The sequence below is a fragment of the Vipera ursinii genome (assembly GCF_947247035.1).
Source record: "Vipera ursinii genome assembly, chromosome: 2".
NCBI lineage: Eukaryota > Metazoa > Chordata > Lepidosauria > Squamata > Viperidae > Vipera > Vipera ursinii.
In genome coordinates this window covers 171,011,806-171,035,299 of record NC_139513.1, presented here as the reverse complement: position 1 = coordinate 171,035,299, position 23,494 = coordinate 171,011,806, and the positions used below count along the sequence as shown (strand labels likewise).

General features: G+C 41.6%; 1 protein-coding gene across 3 annotated transcripts; it reads left to right on the top strand.

Annotated features, from left to right (window-relative positions):
* Positions 1-1,335: 1,335 nt before the first annotated feature.
* On the top strand, positions 1,336-18,701 carry FAM50A (family with sequence similarity 50 member A). Of its 3 annotated transcripts, none has more exons than XM_083356223.1 (14): positions 1,336-1,475; positions 2,209-2,333; positions 6,126-6,210; positions 6,355-6,454; positions 7,561-7,700; positions 8,189-8,265; positions 8,416-8,482; positions 8,611-8,672; positions 10,210-10,286; positions 11,700-11,754; positions 13,369-13,417; positions 13,646-13,716; positions 14,193-14,303; positions 18,521-18,701. In XM_083356223.1, exons 2-14 carry the CDS (start codon positions 2,223-2,225, stop codon positions 18,527-18,529), a joined length of 1,014 nt encoding a protein of 337 aa, XP_083212349.1. In that variant the 5' UTR covers positions 1,336-1,475; positions 2,209-2,222; the 3' UTR covers positions 18,530-18,701. The 3 variants fall into 3 exon arrangements, with proteins under 3 accessions (XP_083212349.1, XP_083212347.1, XP_083212348.1); XM_083356221.1 differs by having other exon boundaries at positions 1,377-1,490; XM_083356222.1 differs by having other exon boundaries at positions 1,423-1,518.
* The last annotated feature ends 4,793 nt before the right edge of the window (positions 18,702-23,494 follow it).

The following is a 23,494-nucleotide window of genomic DNA, read 5'->3' as shown; positions in this document are numbered from 1 at the left end:
CCCCTGCTTTAGGCCAATGAGTGGACAACCATGATAATATTTCCACCTTTTTAACATGGAAAATTCTATCTATTGTCACTGCTCATTCCCAATTGCAGTTCATAACATCCTCCACGTACGCTACGTGATAGCTTGTTTATCAATCTACAGTTGATTTTGACACCCAATTCACCAGGTTCCGTGTATTCTGCTAAACCATATTTAGTAAACATGACGTATAATGCATAACTTGTCAATTAGCACGCGTGAGTGCAAAACGGTTAAAGGGCTCTTTTCATTGCAACGCTTTTAAGGCGCAGTTTTCCAGAAAGCAAGTGATGCCGAATTCGCCTTTCTCCTTAGCCGGGACTGCTTTCAACAGCAAAGCTTCACACAAAGGCTCGCCAAGCTTCAAACCCAGAAAGCACGCGTACATTATCGACTGGAGAGGGGCGTGTGAAAGCTGAATTACAGTGCTGCGTAGATTCAGTTTCCTATCTTCACAGAAACTGCGCTAGTTGGAAAAATACTTGCCACTTTACTCGACAAGGCTTAATTATTATACATATAATTATACATGGTAAAGAAGGAGTGACTGATCCCCAGGGAGAGCAAGCGTTACTTCGTGACAGAAAATGAAACAAGACCCCGTTTGCCAACTAACAACAAAAAACAGCAACAGCCCAAACTGGCACTTTCCCGAGGCTCTATTCTCCCAATCAACTTCTTATAACCGATTGTGCTTGGCTGACGTTTTTGAAGGTCTAGTCCAGGGGTAGGCAACCTCGGCTCTTTTATGACTCATGGACTTCAACTCCCAGAATTCCTGGCTGGCTCAGGAATTCTGGGAGCTGAAGTCCATGAGTCATAAAAGAGCCGAGGTTGCCTACCCCTGGTCTAGTCGATTTTGCTCAGAATCAACTCAAAGCTAATTAATTTCCCATGCCTCCTTGCAGCGGGCGACCAAACGGACCGCAACATGGATAAACCAGCAATTTTATTTGGAAGCTTTAAAACCCAGTTTTCTGGGAGTCAAACCTATTTAATTCCTAAGACAGACAAATATCGGATTCTGTAACCGGACTATATTTTCACTTTCTCAACAGGGAGGAAGAAGCGCAATCAAGGAGAGAGGTTCCACTCCAGACTTCAATTTTATTTCTCCCTTTCTTTAGTATTTCTCCAGGGAGCTGCGTCGCCGCCTCTGGAGGAAGCCAAACCACGCGCCTCTTCCGTCTCGACTGACACTTCCGCCTTGCCGCTGCCTAAGCCCGCCTCTGCAAATATAAAAGTCGTCTTACCATAGAGCTGTCAAGGCTAGAACAACCTTCTCTTCCTCCCACCCCACCCCACCCAAACATTCATAGATAATGGCGACGATTCCTTTCTACCGGAAGTTCCGGCTGTGAATCGATTGAGTTTCCGAGTGTTGTTCCGTGTGTCTCCTGTCGTGGGGAAAAATAGGAAGAGGAAGGTTGGAGTTCAGTTCTGTCCTGGTGCGTGCGAGTGACGTGGGTGAAGCGGCTGGTGGGATTTGCGGTTAGAAGGTTTTTCTGAACATTTTTTTTGGGGAGGAGGGGAATTCCACGGCATTTTGACCAGGCAAGGATCACAGCGATCTCTCTGGATTGGGGTCCCTTTTCGTTTCACAATTTCTCGTGCCAGATCCAGAAATCCCACGTCTTATCCTATATCTGCCCCTGCCTTCCAGTCCTTGGATCTCTTTCTTTTGTTGTGGCTTGCCTTTACGATTGCCATTGATGATCAATGGTAGATCATCTGCTTTACAGGCACCCGATCCCAGGTTTGACCTTTCGCACAGCATCAATTAAAAGGACCATAAGGAGTAGTTTCACCTTAAGTTTTTTTCCTTTTTTTCCTTTTTTATGTAATATTAGTATTGCTTGTAGTCATTTCATATGAGCTAGAGTGCGATAGACTTAATAGTTTATTGTTGTTAGCATATGGATGTTTATGATTGTTTTTTGTTTTTATACCTTGTACTTAGCTCTGGGAAGTCGGGGGGGGAGGGGGAATGGGAGGGAGGGATAGGGAGGGTTAGGTAGGGGTGGGGGGAGGGAGGGGGGATTGTTAAATTGTTAAAGTTTTAAAAAACTTTTCAATTAAAAAAAAGGACCATAAGGAGTAAGACTTTGTTAGTTTCTGGAGAGCTGCCACTTGTCAGAGTAAAGCTACAGCAGCTTCATGTATCTGTTTTGTACCTCCCAGGTCCAGCAGCGATCATGGCACAATACAAAGGAGCTGCCAGCGAGGCTGGCCGGGCCCTTCAATTGATGAAGAAGAGAGAGAGGCAACGTGAGCATATGGAACAAATGAGGCAACGCATTGCTGAGGTGATGAGAAGGAGAAATCATTGAAAGATTGGTTTTTGAATTCTTGCAGGAGATAATGCTAAGGAACTCAGGCTTGTTGCTTAGAAATAAGTGTTTGTGTGGAACAAATTCGGGCAAGGGTGGAGGTTTTAAGTGAAGGACTTGGGAATGTCTGTGGAGGTTCTCACTTGTCCAGGTTGTAGTTGTCCCAAAGATGCTTTTTCATGAGGCAACTGGATTTTTCTGTTTTTCTTTGAAGGTGTTTCGTTTTGAAGACGTTTCTTGGATGAGAAGCAAAACGTCTTCAAAGAAGAAAGTTCAGTTGCCTCATGAAAAAGCATCTTTGGGACAATTGGAGAGATTTGTTTTCCTTAGTCAAAAAAAGCAAGGACAAAAGTTTCCACTGTTAAATCATGAATATATTTTAAAAAAGTATCCATGTTTTAAAAGTGAGATGTTTTAGTATTTTGCTTTGTTTTTCTATCATTTGTGTAGGTTTCACCATGCAGAATAAACAAGCTAAAGAGGTTTTAAAATCAAGTAGATATTCTACCAAATGCTTGATGTTGCATTCAACTAATTAATGCAGGGAGTGCAGCACACCAGGGTTTAAACTGATCCTTATACTTCTGATTTGAGTACAATATTTGTTCTAGAATATATTCTTCACTTATCTTTCTTGTCCCTATTAGATTTTTCCAAGTTGGTTTGCAAATGGAAACTCTTCTTACGCTTTTTCCTACTTATTTTTTTGTGAAGAAATTATGAATTGAAATTTTATTCTTAGTCACTTTTAAGAAATTTCTTATCTTCCTAACATCTTTTGTCACCTAACTTTTAAGAAGATTTTACTCATAGTCTCCAGAATGTGTGTATTGCTCCAATTTTCCTTTTTTCTTTGTAAAATCATGTCTGGCATACTCATATCTGTTCAAGTTATTTACCATTTTCAAATGGCTTTTCCCTAACACAGACATGTCAAACTTGCAACGTCACATGACGTTGCACAATGTATTGGGACGGTTTTGCCATTACTGGCAATGGGGTGGGCGCGGTTTCCACGTGATGCATCTGGCCCGTGGGCCAGCAGTTTGACACTCCTGCTTTAACAGAACAAGCTTAAATTTTCTAGTTAGCTCCTGGTCATTTCATTGACTTTCTGAGAGAGAAAAATGGTCTCAAATGCACTCCTGAATAGACTACACTTGCTTAATTTACAGTAAAGATGAAAGATGTAAGACATTTCTAAAAACTCCTGCAACGGACCCTTATTATTACCTTGCATATAAACTTACTATTTTGTGACTTATGTATTAAACATAAATCTCCTAATGCAGCAGAATATTTTTTTTACTGGACTTTTGGGGAAGAAATGACAAACTGAGTATGTCATGACCAGGGCAAAATGAAGAGCAGTGAGTAGACCTTCATAATTCCTCTCTGGATAAGGAAGGGACTTGAGATTGCCAACAAGTGCTCCAGGCAGTTGATCCTCGTGAAAAATAACACAGGACAGCAGTCTTCAGTGGGTTTAGAGCTTTGGGAGATGAGAGAATACTATCTTTTTGCTCAAACCATAGTCGGTGCCTACAGAAAGACACTGGGTTTGCATATTTTCTTTTCTAATCATTTTTGAAAAGTTGTTGGCTGCATTTTTAGCTATTAGGAATCCTTGAATTAACAAATTTTACAGCAGTGGGTTGGTTTCCTTCAGTCTTCAGCAAAATAAGTTTTAAACATAGGTTTAAAGAGCTAAAATTTATTTTGGCATAAACAGTAAAAGAGTAATTAGAACTTTGATTTTGGAATTAAGTATAAAATTCCTTCCTGTAGAAAAATACTTTGTTTTGAATTATCTTTTAAAAAAACAGGATACAACTTTGACGGTTGGACTCTAGAAAGAACCATCAAGAACTAAATATTACACTTAAAATTTTGACTTACTAATACAGAAAGAAGAAAATATAACATTGGAACAGTGAAGGGTATTTGTGAACAAGGAATCCAGAAGTTAATTTTATAAGAGTATCTGCCTCTGTTGATATGCTGTATTTAGAAAATGTTATGGAAGAGGAACAACTTTTCTGGAAAAACAGACTGATCTGAAAGTATAGTTAAATACAAGAATGATATGGACATACACTGGACATATAAATGAAAGTGGGTGATGTCTTAATAATCAACAGGAATATACACATAATGAACCCCAAAAAAGTGTCCTGGATAAGTTTCCTATATTGTATTTACAAAAGATACCCATTAAAGCTTTGAAAACAGAAAATTGTAGGATATAATTTGAAGGAACTAAAGATCAAAATTGTTAAAAGAAAAAGGAACATAAAGTTGGTTTATCTGATCAAAGTTAAAATGCAATTGTTATCTCTGGTAACCCTTAAAAGACTTTTGCTGATCACGATTAAATGATGAGGCTTTAAGGATTGCTTTATAGATAGATGGGATATTGAAACAAGAGATCATTTGTTGCATTTTAAGAAAAGTTGATAAGTTATTAAAATTGTTTATATTGCTGATGAATGGGGAAGCAACTTTTATATATTTTTATTATGTTCATATTTTTTCTTTTCCAGTTTTCTTTCTAGTTTTTTTTGCACTTTCTATTTTTTTCTTTTGATATTATTTTTAGTTTGTATTAGCTTTTATCTTTTTAACTGCAAATTTTAATAAAATTATTGTAGAAATATGTTTTGTCTTTTGCCTGTGCTGACACCTGTCTCTGTATAGTTTACTGGGTTGCCGAATTATAATTGTGCCTCATCCTTAAGTAACATGTTTTCCTCTTTTGCGTTATGGGATTTAAAGTTATAAATCTGGTATGGAGGTTTATATTTTAACCACTTTATTCTAAGTGACTAATAAAAAAAGAATTTTCATTATAAACAGAAAGGCTAAAATTCTGCAGCTTTTTGGGGAACAAATTACAGTAATTCAAAACATCTCACCCGTTTCTTTGGTACTCATTTGCAGGACTATAGCAGGCATTCTTGCTGGCTATTTACGGATTTGACATTCTTATACCAAGACCTAGTTGACTGTTTATTTTTCTGAAATATTTTTTTTTTAACTTGTCTGTTTGTAATAAGCTGTATTCCAGCTTATGAACCTTTTACCAAATATTGATAATGACAGATAATTCTTCAATCAGTGTTGAGTTGAGCTTGCTCCCTTGTGTTCACTGTATTATTGCTGAGTAAGTGCTTTCCCAGTGCTTTGTCTTGGGGTGTACTCAGCCAGACACATGTTTCTTCCAAATGCAATGACAAACCCCTTATTTGACACTAACATCTGTTGTTGATACAATATTTTTTATCTTGATTGCCCAGGTAATTCTGGAGGATTCCTCAGTTTTCATAAGCACCACCTCATCTTTGTTGGCGGTCTTTTATCGCGCAATCTAATATAATATGCAACTATATGTTCTGCTTAAGAGTTTGCTCATCCCCGCATGAACACTTATCCTTGATGAGAAGAAACATGTTTCTTTATCTTACCTTGCTAATTGAAATTCATAGAAAAATTATCTAAGCTTGTAAGCCGCCCTGAGTCTTCGGAGAAGGGCGAGATATAAATTGAATTTAAAAAAATAAAAAATAAAATAATCTATCCCAACTTCTGTGGTTAGGTTAGGTTGTAATCTCCTAAATTTGCCTAAATACAGTAGATGGATTGAAATCCCTGTGTTTTCTACATAAGATACTTGCCTTTTTTTTTACTGGGTTGAGTCTAAAAAATGGGCACTGAAATGTCAGGTTCTATTGTACTTCTTCTGACTGATCTGTTCTTTGCCCACGGCAGGAGAATATCATGAAGTCCAACATTGATAAGAAATTCTCTGCCCATTATGATGCAGTGGAAGCTGAGCTGAAATCTAGCACCGTTGGTGAGTCTGGATGTAGTTAAAGAGTGACCTACCTAAGTTTTAGAAAGAGGCCCCAAACCCTGGCCTCCACTCCTTAGCTTGCGTGAGTTCCCTTCTCTCCTGCGTAGTGTTTGGGTCTATTTCCAGCACAGCTTCTTCCAATAGGTTTGGTGACCCTCAATGACATGAAGGCCAAGCAAGAGGCTCTTGTAAAGGAACGGGAGAAGCAACTAGCCAAAAAGGAACAGTCCAAAGAATTACAACTGTAAGTTTGTCAGTGTGCGCATGAAATTCTGGGCAGGATGATCTGGAGAATATCTTCCATTACTTGGGAATGGGCAACTTACCCATAGCTTACATAATCCCTTGATATTGGGGGTGCTGATTTGGAGTAATTGGAGCTCAGAACATCTGGAGAGCCCCAATTTACCTATATATATATATTGTGTGTGTGTGTGTGTGTGTATGAAGATGTGAGTCACTCAAGAAGAATGATGGGCAGTGGGTTTAGGACATGTAAAAAAAGTATGTTTTTTTTCCATGCCTGCAAATTTATGGAACTTACTGTCTAGTGAATTAAACTACCCTAGAATGAATTTTAAAACAATTTCACTAAATCACGGAAACTCCGGAGATAAACTATCAAGGATTATGTATTTGTCTTCATGCTTTTCCTATCACCATCCCAGGGATATCAGACTAGAGTTCAAAATGAAGATGCTGAAATAGGCAGAACTTCTATTTTATCAAATGTGTTATTCTTACATCAGCTATAAAGTCTCCAGATTACTCTTCACTAACTTTAGAACAGAGACATTTCATGGTAGGACGCAGGTGTTCACCTTTTTTTTTTAATTATAAGAATAATTTTGAACTCTTATCAGTCCTTTGTGTACAGTTTCCCTTCGTTTGTAATTTGGTTTATTAAAGTGTTATTTTAAGAACTGAATATCACTAATAGAATACTTCATCAAACAGCAATTTCCTAAATAAGGGGAAATTTCAACAGTTTTGAGAATGGCATACTTAAATCTGAATATAACAATGGCATGATTTGTCCAAACAGTGACTGTTTGAATATTGTCATAAGTCACCATTAGCCTTGAAAAGGTCATTTTTCTCTCAATGTTAGTGTAATCAACTATACTGTTGCTTTGGATAGCGTAACAGTTCTTTTAAAAAGCTCCCTTCCTTCTCCTTCTAAGAAATGTGGTTCAATCAGTTTTGTTTTGCCTTTTTTTCCTTCCCCCCCCCCAGTGGTCTTAATGTTTTTTCAACACTCTACCTTTCTCAGAAATCTTTAAAGAACTCCCTCAAGTTTGCATTTCATGCCAAACTGATTTTTTTTTTAAAAAAAATTTCTTCTCATAGAAAATTGGAACGGATGCGGGAGCGGGAACGCAAGCAGGAACAAAAACGTAAGATCTCAAGCTTGTCCTTCACCCTGGAGGAAGAGGAGGAAGACGATGGAGCTGAGGAAGAAGATGAGGAAACAGAATTGGAACGAGAAGGTGAGGAATGGCAGGCCAGATGCGTTGTGGAAAGTGAAGCCGAAGTAGGCCTGCTGTGAGGAGAGGTGAGAGATTGCCGGCGGGTGACACCCAGGGATAGGGCCTTCTCAGTGGGAGCGCCTGCCCTCTGGAACCAGCTGCCGGTGGAGCTGAGGACCGCCCCCGACCTCCGATCATTCCGCCGGGGCCTGAAGACCTGGCTCTTCGAGCTCTCGGGCCCAGGCTGAGGAGAAATTTTTAACTGGGGTTTTAAGTATACAGGGTCAATTTAATATTTTTTAATTTGGTTTTTTAACTTTTGTATGGTGGATTTTTTAATTCCCTGTAAACCGCCCTGAGTCCTCAGGGAATAGGGCGGTATATAAATGTAACTAAATAAATAAATAAATAAATAAACAGCAGGGGAAGGACGTGTAGGAGAGCGAATTCAAGCAGCAAAATGTTGAAGGTAGCTCCTCATTCATACGCGATTCTCCCGCTTTTCTTAGAGTTGCCTCCCAAAAAGAAGAAGCTTGGGAAGAACCCAGATGTGGACACTAGCTTCCTCCCTGACCGTGACCGTGAGGTATGGCAATTACTTGTCCTGCAGGTGGTGATGATTAACTCCCATAAGCTACAGCAGTCAGAAGTAATGGAGGCTGAGGGTTATACTTCACCAACCTCTGGAGGGCCACAGATTGCTTCACCCTTTTCTTTTCCACATGCTGGATTTCAGGAAGAAGAAAACCGCCTGCGAGAAGAGCTTCGCCAAGAGTGGGAGGCCAAACAAGAAAAAATCAAGAGTGAGTGATGGAATGTGAAGCTGGTCTGGCATGCCTTCCAAGTGGGGAGGGGGTGACAGCTATAATTGTGTTTAAAGGGAGGCGTCTCCCATCCTTTTAATTGTTTCCTTTCTTTGGTCTTTGGGCAGGTGAAGAAATTGAGATCACATTCAGTTACTGGGACGGCTCTGGGCACCGCCGAACGGTGAAGGTGAGCTTTGCTCCCAGCCTGCTTGGAGTCTGTTCTCAGCTTTGGAAAACCAGTGGGTGGTTTAATGCTTGGGTCTAGAATACAAGGAATCAGGTTGTTGGCTTTTTCCATGCAGTACCCTGACTTTTATTGTGTGACCATCTTAAAATGGCTGATGCACACTACTACTCCACAGCTCTTTAGCATTCCATCAAGTGTTTGGCTTTGTTCATTCTTAGTCAAGACAGGGAACTGATTGATTGATTGATTGATTGATTGATTGATTGATATCCCACCTTATAATTCAAGGTGATTAACATACTTAATACTCCTTCTGCACACCATCGTTCATGGCACATTCAACAAAAGAAACTCCCAGCTCTTTAAAATGACCAAGAGTGTAACTTTATTGAAAGATTCATCTAGGCACAGCAGAAGCAAAGTCAGTTCTGGGATTTTCCCACAAAAAGCCACATAGGTAAAACCCTTCCCCCCCCTCTGGACCACCCACATTTCATAGTTCGCCAATTGAATTCAGTTCTTTTGTTTTGAGAAAAACTGCGCTGCTCAAACATTTTTTCATAACTTGACCTTGTTGGATAAGTCTCACTGGCAACAGAAGGCTCTCGTGCATTCCATAGCCTTCCCCACTTGGGAAATCATCATCCTTCTCCCTTCACTGTTTGGCAAACTGTAAGCAAAAGCAGGTGCAGATGTGCAGTTTGACATCTTCCTGTTTTCCCCACAATAGCATTCCTGTGAGATGGATTGGGCTGACAGAGAGTGAGTGGCCCAAATTCACCCAGCAGTTTTCCAGCCTAAGGCAGGATTAGAACTCACAGTTTCCTGATTTCTAGCCTGGAGCCTAAATCATTAGACCAAACTTTCTCTCAGATGTGCAGGGCATCATAGTTATTTTTTGGGGGGGGAAATACTATTGTACTAAAACGTGGTTCCCAGTTGTCTCTTTGTCATAAGAATGGTCAGGCCCACAATTGTTCCCCCCAGCAATACTATAACCTCAGATTCTCACAGGCCAGGAAAAGAAACATGTTTCTTTTTGTCGTTTCTGTTCCACACCTGAACTTTAAAAAAATATTCCATATAAACAATTGTCCTCTTTAACTAATAACCTCTCTAAAGAAAAATCACCCTCACAAAATCTGGTAAAGCTTTCACTAACTAATCTTTCAGTTAAAGGCCAGGCTTCTAAATCTTTTATATAAATAAACACGTAGGAGTGGGAGAGATAGAAATTACTCACAGGTTGGCGGAGTATTTAGTGTCAGACTGGTTCTGGAATGTTCCAAATTCCACCTTCCACCTAGGCATGAAAATGGCAGCATAGAGATGTCACCCTTCTTAGACTAGCCAGGGTTAAATGATCAAGTATTTATTGAGATGAAGATGAAAAATGGATTCCTTGAGCTTCTTGGATGAAATAGAATAAACTTAAGAGATACGATTCCACAGAGAACAGTGTGAGGTTTTAGTTGTGGGGGAGGGTTTATCTGAGAGAAGTCCATTCCCAACTGACTCTTCTTTTCCCTCAGTGTAGATGAAAAAGGGCAACACCATTCAGCAATTCCTGCAAAAGGCCCTGGAGATCTTGCGCAAGGACTTCAGTGAGCTTCGGTAAAGGACTTTGTGGAGTTTTACTTTCCATGCAGCTGGGTGAGGAGAATTCGTTTCAATTTGCATTCATTTGTGAGTGCAAGTTGTTACTGTCTGGTGAATATTAGAGTTAGCCCTGGTAGGCCAGATCCTGGCCTTGTGCCAGCTGATGGTATCAGGCTCATTGACTTGATTGCAATGGGGGAGAGTTTTTTTTTTTTATTCAGACGTCACCACAGGTAGTCCTTGACTTACAACAGTTCATTTAATGACCGTTTGAAGTTACAGTGGCATTGAAAAAAGGGACATGACCACTTTTCACATTTAACACCATTGCAGCATCCCTATGGTCACATGATCAAAATTCAGACATTTTGCAACTGGTTCATGACGGTTGCAGTGCCCTGGGGTCACGCGATCCCTTTTGCAACCTTCTGCCAAGCAAACGCGATGGGGAGGCCAGATTCACTTAACAACCATGTTACTAATTTAACTGCAGTGATTCACCTAACAGTTCTGCTGAGAAAAGTCATAAAATGGGGCCAAACTCACAACAGTGTCTCACTTGGCAACAGAAATTTTGGGCTCAGCTGTGGTCGTAAGTTGAGAACTACCGTTACATGAAGCATGCAATATAAAGGCCAATATCTAATGTAGCTGGTAAGTGAGAATCAGCAGCACTGACCTACAACGCAACTGGCAGTTGTGCGTTGGAAAAGTTAGCAAACTTCAGAAGGAACATACGTTTGCCCATCTTCTTTTCTAAAGAAGGAGACTCAGGTGTGCACAAGTCAGAAAATGTGCTTTATTCATGGAAGAAACCTCTTGTGACTTGGAAGTTCAGCCAGACCATTCAGGAGGCTTCCGGTCTGGCTGAACTGAAACCCAAAAGTTGTTATTTGTTCAGACTTTTGAACAAGAAATCCCAGAGGGGGTTTATGTGCCTTGCCTCTCTCCCCTGCTCTTTTGCTGACCTTGTCTGTGCTCCTTAATAACAGCTCACTAAGTGATCCTTAGTGACTGATCCTTACACTGGTGTTCCTGTCTTTCCCCATGCCTTCATTTCCCATAACTTTTCACTGATTGGGTTGCCCACCAACTCACCTATCCTTCCTGATCCACCCATTCATTTTCTCCCTCACCCCCATATTTCTAGCATTCACTTTACCCTTAACATCCCATTGCTTCCCTTGAAGATGAGGCACATTCCACTAGCCTGCACACCCCTACGCCTTCCTAACTTACCTTTGCTTGACTGCTGCTACCAGCGAACACCACCTCCAATTGCTTTGTATTTTTCCCACTATCAGCCACCTGGGAAGGTGTCTACCTAGTACGTACTCTCTGTTTTGCACGTGCAATAACCTCTGGGCCCAAAACATTTGGTGCATCTCCAGGAAGACAGAGAGGCTAAGTGCACATCTTTCCCTGCAGGTCAGCTGGTGTGGAACAGCTTATGTACATCAAGGAAGATCTCATCATCCCGCATGTAAGTGGAGGCCTCTGTCTCATTGTGCCACCTGCATTCCCTGCAGTGTTCCCCTACTTTACTCTCGTGCCCTGTTGGCATAGGAGGTGCTCTCAATGCCACAGTGGTCCGGACGTTCTGGATCAATGTATCTAATTCCCCGGTTACAAGAGGAAGGGGTTGGATCCTTCCTCTAGTACACAAAAGTGATTCAGTCTCAGGCAGGGGATAAAATGCAGAAGGGAGAGTTCCATTCGAGGCAGTTCGTGGTCATTGTTTGCTTTTTTCATTTAATAAAGCCCATCAGTGAACTGGAACGCTTTCATGGCATCTCCAAGAGCCTTGGTGGAGCAGCGGGCTAATGCCTCCTTAAGTAACACCAGCTGCCTGCAATTAGTGCAGGTTCGCATCCCACCAGGCTCAAGGTTGACTCAGCCTTCCATCCTTCCGAGGTAGGTAAAATGAGGACCCAGATTGTTGGGGGCAATTAAGCTGACTTTGTAATAATGCCGCTTGGGGTTTGTGTGAAAGCCCTAATAAGCAGGCATATACATAGAATGAAGGCTACTGCTAAGCTTGTAAGCCGCCCTGAGTCTTCGGAGAAGGGCGGGATATAAATGGAATTAAAATAAATAAAAAAAATCTCAAGAGAAAACCAAACTCTGGCCCCCAATCTGTATATTTTGCCACCACCAGATTTTTTGCTAACCCCAATCCCCATTTCCTTTGGGACCAGTTGGGAGTTCTCCAAGCACCAGTGCTCCTGATTCCAAATGGGAAAGCTCCATGCCCACTTTAGGAACAATGGACTTTGAGAGAGGCGGGGAGAGGGGGAGAGAGAGAGAGAGAGAGAGCTTAGCTGGGAAAAAGCAAGAGAGTTAAAGCTGTGTTTGAGAAGACCAAAAACAATGGTGTCTCACCACTCTGCTTAGGGTATCAGGTCAGACACGTTTGTTAGTATTCCTTTCGGTGGCTGCTGTCCCTCTTTCAGTGCTTGTCGGAGCAGCTTGTTCTGTACCAGCCTGCTACCGGCCCTGCAGAAAAGGCAGGGACAACCCCTTTTACAAGAAGGCAAGAGGCTGGAATTATGCCTGCCAAATTTATTACCACAAAAACAAACGGAACAAGACAAACCAAGAAACAGGAGCTTTAAGAAACATGAACTATCCAAGCGGTTGCCTTCAGCAAACCAGCCCTCCCACACATTCCCCTTATATAGAGTTCAGGGCGTGGCTTCTCTCTGCCTCCTTCCGAGGAGCCCCATTGCCTTCCTCTGTTTACTCCTAATTGACTGCCTCCTGCGTCGGGTGTCCTTGAACAGGGCCAGCTGTGGGTCATCTTCATCCACACTGTCAGGCTCACACAGCTGGGTCTCCGTGGTGACCAAGTGGGAGGGGCCTGGCTGAGGGCTCTCATCAGCAAGATCTTCAACCCCCTCAGCAAGGTCTTCAACACCCCCCTCCTCCTCCTCTGAGTCGTCCGACCCAACTGCTGAACCCACAGGCTGACCCTGAATCACAACACAGCTGCCCTCTGCCCTTAAATGTAGCGACACCAGGTGGCTCGTTCAGGTTTGGTTGGGAGGATCTTTTTTGTGATGTATCTTCCTCAACCCTTTTCTTCTTGCCCATCCAGCATCACAGCTTCTATGATTTCATTGTCACCAAGGCTCGGGGGAAAAGCGGTGAGTGTCTTCTGTTGTTGTTCCTCCTTCCTTTTCGGCTTTTGTCTGGCTTTTCGGCTGGCGTGAGTCTCTTCTTTCCACAACACTATCGAAGCCCCCTCGGGGTAGGGGAATGCTAAGGTGACTGCTATTCGGGCAAGCAACTGGGCTGAACTTTTATCCTGGCTGGAGTGAGAGAAAATTTGCTCTGTAAATCTCTCCTCCCTCATACATATTCTCCCAATTCAGGGCCACTCTTCAATTTTGACGTCCATGATGATGTCCGACTTTTGAGCGATGCAACAGTGGAAAAAGATGAGGTGAGGAAAAGGGGATGTCACTGGATCGATTGTTTCTGAAAGCCCATCTGCTGAGAGGGCCACCTATTTCGGAAAAAGGAACAGATGACCTTGACATCAAGTTACCCATTTTTTTGCTTATCCAGACACATACTGATCCTCACAAACGTACTTATTATTTTCATTTCCCTTACCACTTAAAAAAATTCAAGCTGCCTTCTCCAATCTGGTGCTATCCAGAAGTATCCATTGCCCCCAGCCAACTGTGAAAGGTATTGATTGATCCAGCAGCTAACAAGCAAGCTAACAGAAAGAATTTGTTCCCCTGATCTGCACTAGACAAATTCTTCCTTTTGTCTTTTGATTGTTCTGGGTCATCTTTCATGAATCTTTGGGAACAATTTTCTTGTTCCCATCTGAGCTGACTGGGAAGATTATTTGGAAGTGATTTATCAAATGCTTTGACTTCCACTAATTCCTGTCTCATCTCCCTTCAGTCCCACGCCGGTAAAGTTGTACTTCGCAGCTGGTACGAGAAAAACAAACATATTTTCCCCGCGAGCCGATGGGAGCCTTATGATCCAGAGAAGAAGTGGGACAAGTATACGGTAGGGAGGGAAGAGAGCTCTCTTTGGTTGTGGGATGGTGTTGAAAGAGGATGGGCTCATTCAGGGGAAGGTCATCTGAGCATGAACATCCATCCTTTTTTCTCAAGCTATGTGCTAAAATATTAAAAAACACTATTTTTTTAAAAAAACACATATTTTGCAGACATCCATTTCATGCACTAACCTGCAGACGCATAGATTTCATGTGTAATGTGTCCACAAGATAAGCCATTGTTTTTCTGCCTTTGCTATTTGTCAGAAGATGCCAACGCTGAGTGAAAAGGAGTGACAATCAATTGCACACTTTCTAACCAGTCATCCTTTCCTTTAATCGTAATGTCCATCCAGCTCAACAAGCTGTTCTTCTCAATCTCTCTTGACCTACTTCTGCAGAAGTCATACTGATGCATTGTCCCCTATTATTTAATCATGCAAATTGTATTGTTTCTCAGCGTGAGAAAGAAACCAGGTTAAAATCTTCTGCCTGCATGGCGTTGAAAAACATAGTAAACAACTTGAGATGAGAGCGTTAATGAGGCTTGTTAAAAGAACATTTCTTAGGGCAAAAGATGATGGAATCTAATTGCAGTCAGACCCATCCACCATCGCCTTGGGTCAGAATGGTTCATGCAGTAGCTTAGCAGTATCGGGAGATGACAAATTGTCTTCCTTATTCCAGCAAGAGAACAGAGCTCACATGAGGTATGGTGTCCAGCTCTGATAGCGCTGTTCAAAATTCTTGAAATGATGTGACAGAGAAGAAGGTCAAGACCTGAGTTCAGGACACTGAATAATGGGTTGAAGTTACAGGAAGGCAGACGTTGAGTGGATGTATATATATATATATGAAAAAAACCTCATTTCTGACAGTAAGAGCGGTTCAATAGTGGAAACGTTTCTCAGAAAGGGGGTGGGTCCCCTTAATTGAAGACGTTTAAGCAAAGGCTAGAGGTCCATCTGTCTGGAATGTTTCCAGTTGGATTCCTGCTTTGACCAGCAGGTTAGCCTTGATGGTCCAAATGAGAGCTTCCGATTTGAGGATTCTGTGATCCTAGAGGATTATGTCCCTCCTAAACACTGTAGTAATACAATAATACACCAAGACCTAAGCGCACAGTGCATTTGTGCCAGAAAGCTGCATTTCTTATTGATTTTAAAATTAGGCCTAATCTATGCCGCAGCTGCTTGCATAATAATTGGATTGCTGCCATTTGCTTTTCTAGGTCAAAGAAAGGAGGCTTTTTCCTTGCTCTTAAATGTGTGCTAACAGCACCGGTCTAATCCTTAAAGGAAAAGGGTGCTGTATACGAAATACTGTGCGATGCTTCCCACTTGTGCTTTGTGTCTGGCAGAATTATTGCCTCCCGTCCTGCCTAAAATGTGTTATCTGTTGCCTGGGTAGAGAAGAAAGGAGATCCTCTTATGAAGGGCAGATTTGTTCACAGAATCTCAGTTCATTTAATGAAGTGATTTTTTAAAAAAAATTCAAAAAAGTCAGGAGCTTACAGGAATCTTTGACCATTATAAAAATAGAAGGGACTGTAGATCTTACACTTCATAGGAGTCAAAAGAGTTCTGCAGCCCAATCATATATTATCCTTTGCCTCTTGTGGAGTCACTCCTGTGGAGAAGATCCTGGTCTGCATAAACCAAAAATAGAATGTCCAGCCCGTGGACTTTCTCTGGCTGCTGGGTCTTCCTATAGCAGCATGATTTTTATGTGTGTGTTTCTCTCTGTTTCTGTGTGTATATGTATGTATGTGTTTTCCTGAAAATAAGACCCGGTCCTTTTTTTTTTTGGCCTCAAAAAGAGGCACCATGTCTTATTTTGGGGGGGTGTCTTTTCCACTCACCTCGCAGCGGCGGCAGCAACAGCACCGCCCAGCTGGCCCACTTCTTCTGTGGCCAAAGGAGCAGCTTCATTCTGCAGCTGAGAATGGAGCTCCGGCCTGCATTTCGCAGTCCAGAGGCCTTTCTGAAAGGCCTCTGCAGCCGAGAACCGAGCTATGGATTGAATCCATAGCTCGGTTCTCAGGGGCAGAGGCCTTCCTCCGACTGCGAAATGCAGGCCAGGGGACGCTGCAGAAGAAGTGGGCCAGCGAGGAGAGGCAGGTGTCAGTTCATGGGAGGCCTGGTAAGTGGGTGTGAGGCCCGTGGGGCAGCTCTACCTCCCCACTCCCACCCTAGCTTGATTTTTAGGTCTGTGCCTCACCCCAAAACTAAGACTTATTAGTTTAGGCCCACCCCCAAAACAATCAAGCTAGGGCTTATTTTCGGGGTAGGTCTTACTTTTGGGGAAACATGGTGTATATCTGTTCTTGCTTATACATTCTGCTACATTTCATAGAGATTTGAGGCGTATTACAGCACTAAGGTGACTGGAAATTTCGTGGCATTCTAAGAAGTGCTGAAGACAAACAGCATAATCTTTAGGCTTTGCATTTCAATTTCCAGAAGCTATTTGAAATGGATTGAGTGCCCAAACAATGCTGGGAACCCTCTGAAACAAACGGTTGTGCCCTCTCCCTTCCAGAATTAGACAATATTGTGTTATTATTTTGGAAGCAAATGAGGTGCGAAGAATTTAAGGGCCAAGTTATGCATGAAATATAGCCTTCTGTATAACTGAGAAAGTCAGATATCAAGACTGAACAGGTGTCTGCTGCAATTAAAATAGAAGACACAGTTGCAGCTTTAAAAATAATTCAAATAAAGCCATTAGTTGACCCCTTTTTAAAAAAAACATATTTTCACAGAAACCCCAAAGGGACTATTTGAGGGTCTGAGCTAAAAAATTATGTTGTTTATATACTACCTCATTCCATTCAACTACCCCATTCCATTCAACTTCAGGCAGTTCAGAATACAGTATGCGATAAAATAATGAAAACATTAACATTACGTATAAAACCAATTAAAGCCATAATAACAATACCTAATCCAATATTGGCCAATGGTGTCCAAGCAATCTGTCCAGCATCAGGCACTGAAAGCGTCATAGAACCTCTCCCACTTTTAGGTTTTTCTCAAAAGATAGCAGGGTAGGTGACCTTGGACTGCTGGAAGCTACCCTAATGGAGGGAGTTCTACCAAATTCTACCTCCTCCCTTCATCCTGCCCTCAGGCACCTTTCCTAACAGAAAGTATCCCTAGGATTCCCTCCAGGGCAAAATGAACAGAGCAGGCAGATTCAACTTGGACACAGTTCTGGAAATATCTGAGAACCAAGCCACACAGGTTAAGCCTGTCGTTTGAACTGCACCCAGAGACATGTTAGCCAAGGCAGCATCCACAAAATCAGTTTCACATGGTTGTGACAACTATCATCCTCCAGTGGATGGGCTGCTGCCAAATGTACCAGCTACAGCTTATGAATCATTTTCAAAAGCAGCTTCACGTAAAGTCTCTTACAGTAGTCCTCGACTTATGACCATTTGTTTAATGATGGTTCAAAATTCTGATGGCCTTGGAACAAAATGCCATCCATTTTACCACCCACCCCCCCAGGGTCATGTGATCACCATTTGGGCACTGGGCAACTGGCTTACATTTACAACAGTTGCAGCATCTTGCAGTCAAGGGATCGTGGTTTTCAATCTTCCCTGCTGGCTTTCAACAAGCAAAGTCAGACTGGGAAAGCTGGCTTCACTTAATGACCATGAGGTTCACTTAACAACCTCAGTAAAATGGTCCTAAATGTGGTCGGATCATATGATGACTCGCTTAATGAGTCACTTAGCAACCAAAATTCCAGTCCCAACAGTGGTCATAAGTTGAGGACAGCCTGTATGGTAATCCAATCTAGAGCTGATAAAGGCATGAGTTACCGCTGCCACTCCAAATGGAGCTGCTACTGATGCAGCCAAAGCTTCTCTCATAACTGTATTCCATTAATGGCTTGTGACTATACATAGTTCGGTTTCTTGCTAGATTACTTCCCCAGTTGTCAGCAAAAATGATGTTTTTTAACCCGCAAGCCCACGGCCTTGTCCTTTGGCATAATTTCTTCTCTCATGTTTATTGCTGTGGTCTGTGAGGTCATTCCACATTCTCTATTACTAATTTTGTTGTTCTATAATCATCTTAAGCCACTATATTAAACTGAGGAAGGAGAGCACTTAGAGCAGAGAGCATCTACTCTGGTTGTCCAGGGACCAGAGGTAGCAAATTGCTGATGAAATGAGACTAACACTATTTTTCTACTCTTTCCCCCACAGATCCGCTGAGCTGCTGTTGGAGCTCCTGGTCCTCTGTGTGTGTGTGTATATGTGAGTGTGTGTCGTATCTGGCTCTTGCCACCCCAGATCTCCTGCAGTATTTCTAGGCCTTCCACCTCTTCAGCTAAGCTTTGTCCATATTTGCATCACCCTTCAGTGAAATAAACTTTGCTTTTCTCAACCCCTGAAGTGACTTCTTGGTCCTAGGGTTATTCATAGCTTGTAAGATCTGATGGTCCGGCTTTAAAGCCACCAAGTTAAAACTGGGTTTGAGACCTAAGGTGATACTGGAGAATGCTTTCAGAGGTAAGGCTTATAATCTAAGGTGTAGGGTAGTATTTTCAAAATCTAGGCAGGCTGTTGTTCACTGATACGAAAACAAATTTCAGAACTGGTCATTTTATATTTTTATATTGCTTTATTCTAGATAAAAGACCACCGTAACAGTTTAATCCAGAAAGAAATATATGGGTTAAGGAACTCTTAAGTTGGTGGTCGTCTGTGGTCCTTTGGGCAACCTCCAAAGGATTGTAGAATTGTTTGCATTTTCTCATTGAAGGACCATGGGTGAAATGTGATACTGACATTTCAATCCTGTCCTCCTGGTCATCAAGAAAGCTCAATCTCAGAAAAGAAAGAAGATATGTTGGCAGTTGCCTAGTGATATACTGGGTGGAGCTATAGAACTGTTAGATTGAAAGCCCCCCCTATTTCTGATCCAACCTCTCCTATAATGAAGTCCAATGTATGGCCATGCTGGAGCTACTTTCATTTCAATGTGAAACACAGAAAATAAAAGGCAAGGATGGTCTAGCTCTCTGTTGACTTTGATACAAATCAGCCAATCAGTGCTTAAGGGGTTTACATCATCATCGTCATGGTCAGTTTAAAAAAACCTTTTAGATATTTTCTGATTTTTTTGGAACCAAGCAGAGCAGTTGGGAAAATGAGACACATGAATTATTTACTTTCATCAATCATGAAACGGTAAGCCAAAGGGGGAAAAATTGGGAGAGGTTTTTTAATTAAAAAAATGCAGGGTTGTTAGCAATATGGAATTAAAGTGATTTCCTAATCACCTAGAATAATTTCACAACAACTGCATGATATAATCATGGGATTACACTGTATTTGGTTAAGAAGCATTGCCCTGCATTCAAATCCAAGCAAATAACTCCATTGGGAGAACTATGTTGTTTAATATGGGCATCTTATTGCTTCAGAATGCAGGGGAAAAGATACCATTTGCTCCTTTATCTAAAATTATCTTCTCTGCACAGGAAAATTGCAAGGCTCTATAGAATGACAGAACCTTGCAATTCGCCTTCTCCATGCTTCACCTTTGATTCATGGGTCAGTCAAGGAAGGCTTTACCACTTAAATCTTGATGAACTCATTCCTTGGCTCATAATCACAATCTTACAACATAAATGCTGGAATTGGAAACAGCTGCAGAGTCATCGCCAGGAAAGGCAGAATCAAGAATCCAGACAAAATAATAGGAAAAGGGGTGGGATGACAGAATGGTGCCCCCTCCCCCAATTTACCCCAATAAGCTGAGCTTCAGCTTCCAGAATTCCTGAGCAACATACAGTAGCTTTAATGGGACTTATAGCACTGCTAAATTTCAGTGCTGGGAAGAAACAAGGAAACATGGAGGGGCAGTTTAGAAAGAGTGTTGAGTCCTTTATACGTACGGAAGCTGCAGCGTTTAACGAGTCATGTAATTATATGGAGTAACTGGCCCACTGCCTAACTGTAGGTCCTGCAGATCTTTTACTGGCTCAGTGCATTCACGTATGTGAATCCAGTAAGGGCTTGGACCAAGGAAGCTCCTGCCTGCTTTAATCTATTTGCTCTTTTCATCCCACGGTCAGAAAAAGAGAGACTGCTCAGTCTCCTTTGTAGGTATTCCTATGACATGTTTCCCAGTGGTTAACTGAATCATGATTTACTCAGCCAGCTTTCTGGGCGCATTAGAGCTGGGATTGCACAGCATGCTAGTCTAAAAATCTGCTCAATTAGTTTGGGCTCGGTGTGTTTGTAAACCTAGCTGTTGTGGTTAAGCTTGAACTGGCTCCGCAGCAAGACTTTGATCCCAGAATTCATTTGGTCAGGAAAAAAAGGCTCCGGTGGAGAGCTGGGAGTCATCAGTGTTGGTTTTTTATTATTATTTTAAATCTCTGTGGGGAGGAGTCACAGCTGTTGGATATCATTTTTTAATTATTTTTCTTATTTTTTCTGGACAGAGAAGAGTAGAACAGTTGAGAAGATCATGGTTTAGGGAAAGTGGCTTGCAGCAGCCCTTCTGCTTTGTGGGCACCAGGTGGCACTGTGATTGTGCAGGAGCCCATCTAGCTTAATCCCTTCCCTCCCCACCACTTACACTGGAGGGAAATGGGCCCCTCTATAGGCAGGTATTAAAGCAATTCATCCAGAGTGTTGCCACAAGCTGCTTAAGAGAGAAGTCAGCTTATGTCATCTGAATATGACACCTCCATCTAGTTCAGGCAACTTTTTTAAAAAAAAAAAGCTTTGAAAAAAAAAACTTCCTTATATTTTCATTTATTTTTGAGGAATCTCCAAATGTGCAGCAAAGTTTGAGCTGCCTATTTTTATCTTCCTTATCCAGAGGCTGCAGATTTGCTTCAACCTTGGTTTGAATGATTTCTTAGGAGATTTTGCACACATTCAGGCAAAGCAGTACACCTGTTAGTATCCTGTGCACCCACACCGGTGGCATGTCCTCTGTTGTGCAGCTACACCCAGGAATATTCCAATCACCCAGCCCTGTTGCCTCTCATACACCCCAACTGCAGCCACTTCAAGACCAGCAACAACGCGTGGCCTCATGGGCCTCCCTGGCCAGTTTTGTAGCCTGCTTCATTGAATGCATGGAATATTTTGCTGACAGATTAACAATGCCCCATGTGTCTGATGAAGTGGGCTACAGTTCAAGAAATCATGCACCATAATAAATGTGCTGGCCTTTGCCTCAAGATTGTTTATTGGTTTTGCTACAACAGATGAATGCTGGAAATTAATACTGTACTAGCCAGCAGTTTCATAGCGCATTACGCAAACCGGAAGATTCTGGAACTCTAGAGCATGGTTGGGAAATCTATGCCATCCACATAGGTTTTTTTCTATTGGACCCAGCCAGAAATGTCATAGATGTGACCTCATGTAAGCCCATTAATTTTTAGCCCTCCCATTGACATTTCTGCCTTCTAACTTTGTGTGTGTACATCCCAACACACTCTGTTGTTTCTCTTGCAATGGATAAATGGGAGCTATATCTCTGGAACCTACCTGACTGCAGCATATCCAATATAATCCCTTCTGGGATTTAAAAGGCCACAAATGGAGATTTGATCTAACATCATTTGGGTAGCAAAGAGAAGACTGGGTGATGAAAATGTTCTCTCCTGAATGTAAAAGCTCTAGTGCTCTATTATTGGAATGGAGATGAAGTTACGGAGCTGGTTGTTGGGAAAAACAAGTTTTTCTAGCCACCTGTTTCTTATTTTGTATGAAAATGTACTATTACTAAATAAAGAATGCTCTCTCAAAAATAAGAAACGTATGGCAAGCCTAGAACAAATAACACTACCTGAAATAAAGTATCACAAATCCTATCAATCCTGAACACCCAATAAGAGTTTTACTTTTAAATGAAAGCAAGAAGTGTAATCTTGGCTGAAACAGAACTTTGCTAACTTTCATGGAGGGAAGCCAAGTTAAACCCAGTGAGAATGTGCATTGGAGGTTACCAGGAAATCCCAAACTGGTGGGATTATTCTGCTCCAAAGGGCAGACTGTTATCTCCAGGATTTAAATTCCAGAGAAGTGAAAACAAAACGCAAGACTGCAGGTTGGCTGAAAGTCCAGTGTGCTTGAATTTCTCATACAAAAATATTTGTCATTATTTGTAGCATTGGGAAAAATGTAGGAATCTTCTGTATTCTATCCTAAGAATCTTGTAGAATCCTATTTTGGGATAAGCTTTTGGGCCATATCATCCATTTCCCTGGACTGGGAAGTCCTTTGCTCTCTGAGCTCAGTTATTACTTGCAAAATTTCATTAACCAACTAGGTAACATCAGTACTAGAGAGTGTGGGGTTTACTCCCTGTTTACAGTAGCTGCCAGCGGGGGTGAGTGGAATTGGTTTTCCCCTTGATAACTCAATGAGTGTGGAGTTATCAGCCCTGATGATGTTACCTAATCAGGTGGTGAAACATCTGTAAACAGACAAGCTCAGAGAACACCAAAGACTCCATCCCTCATATTCTCTTCTACTGACATGTCAACAGTTGCTTGAAAAGTTATCCTGAGTTACTGCTAGACATAAACAGTGGAATCTGTAGACAGGATTATAAACAGGGATGTTAGATGGGAATTAAATTCAGAGAGTAGGAACAGTAACTTTGCTGCACATTGATGAAAAGTGGAAAACCACTATTTCTTTTTAAGTTTTATTTTTAGGTATTAAACTTATATGCCACCCATTTCATTGTCAAGCAATCCTTTTGCATTTGACCATCCTGTTTACAAGTTATGGAGAATTTGGCCTCTGAGGAAAAACCTTCTTCCCTAGCTACTGATTACACTAAATATTGCTTTACAGTGCCGTGCAGTCTTCCATGTATTTGAGCTTGGCTTGAAAGGATTTGTGACCTTTTGATCATGGACAAAATTGCTTCCAAACCTGGAACAGAACAAACAATATTTAGATCAGCTCACCATTGAGAAAGATGCTTCCAATTTTTGTGGTGCAGGAAGAATAAAGCAAAACTCATAGTAAGAGGGGAGGAAAATTCTTTTATGTATAGGGCAAAATACTATTCTGGCGTCATGTGTTTACATGTGCTTTGAGGATTTCTCTTGTGCGCACACTAATTTTGAACCATTCCAATTTTTGTTTTACAGACTCTTCAGCCTGCCTTTGCTATATAGTCTTGACTTCCCTTTA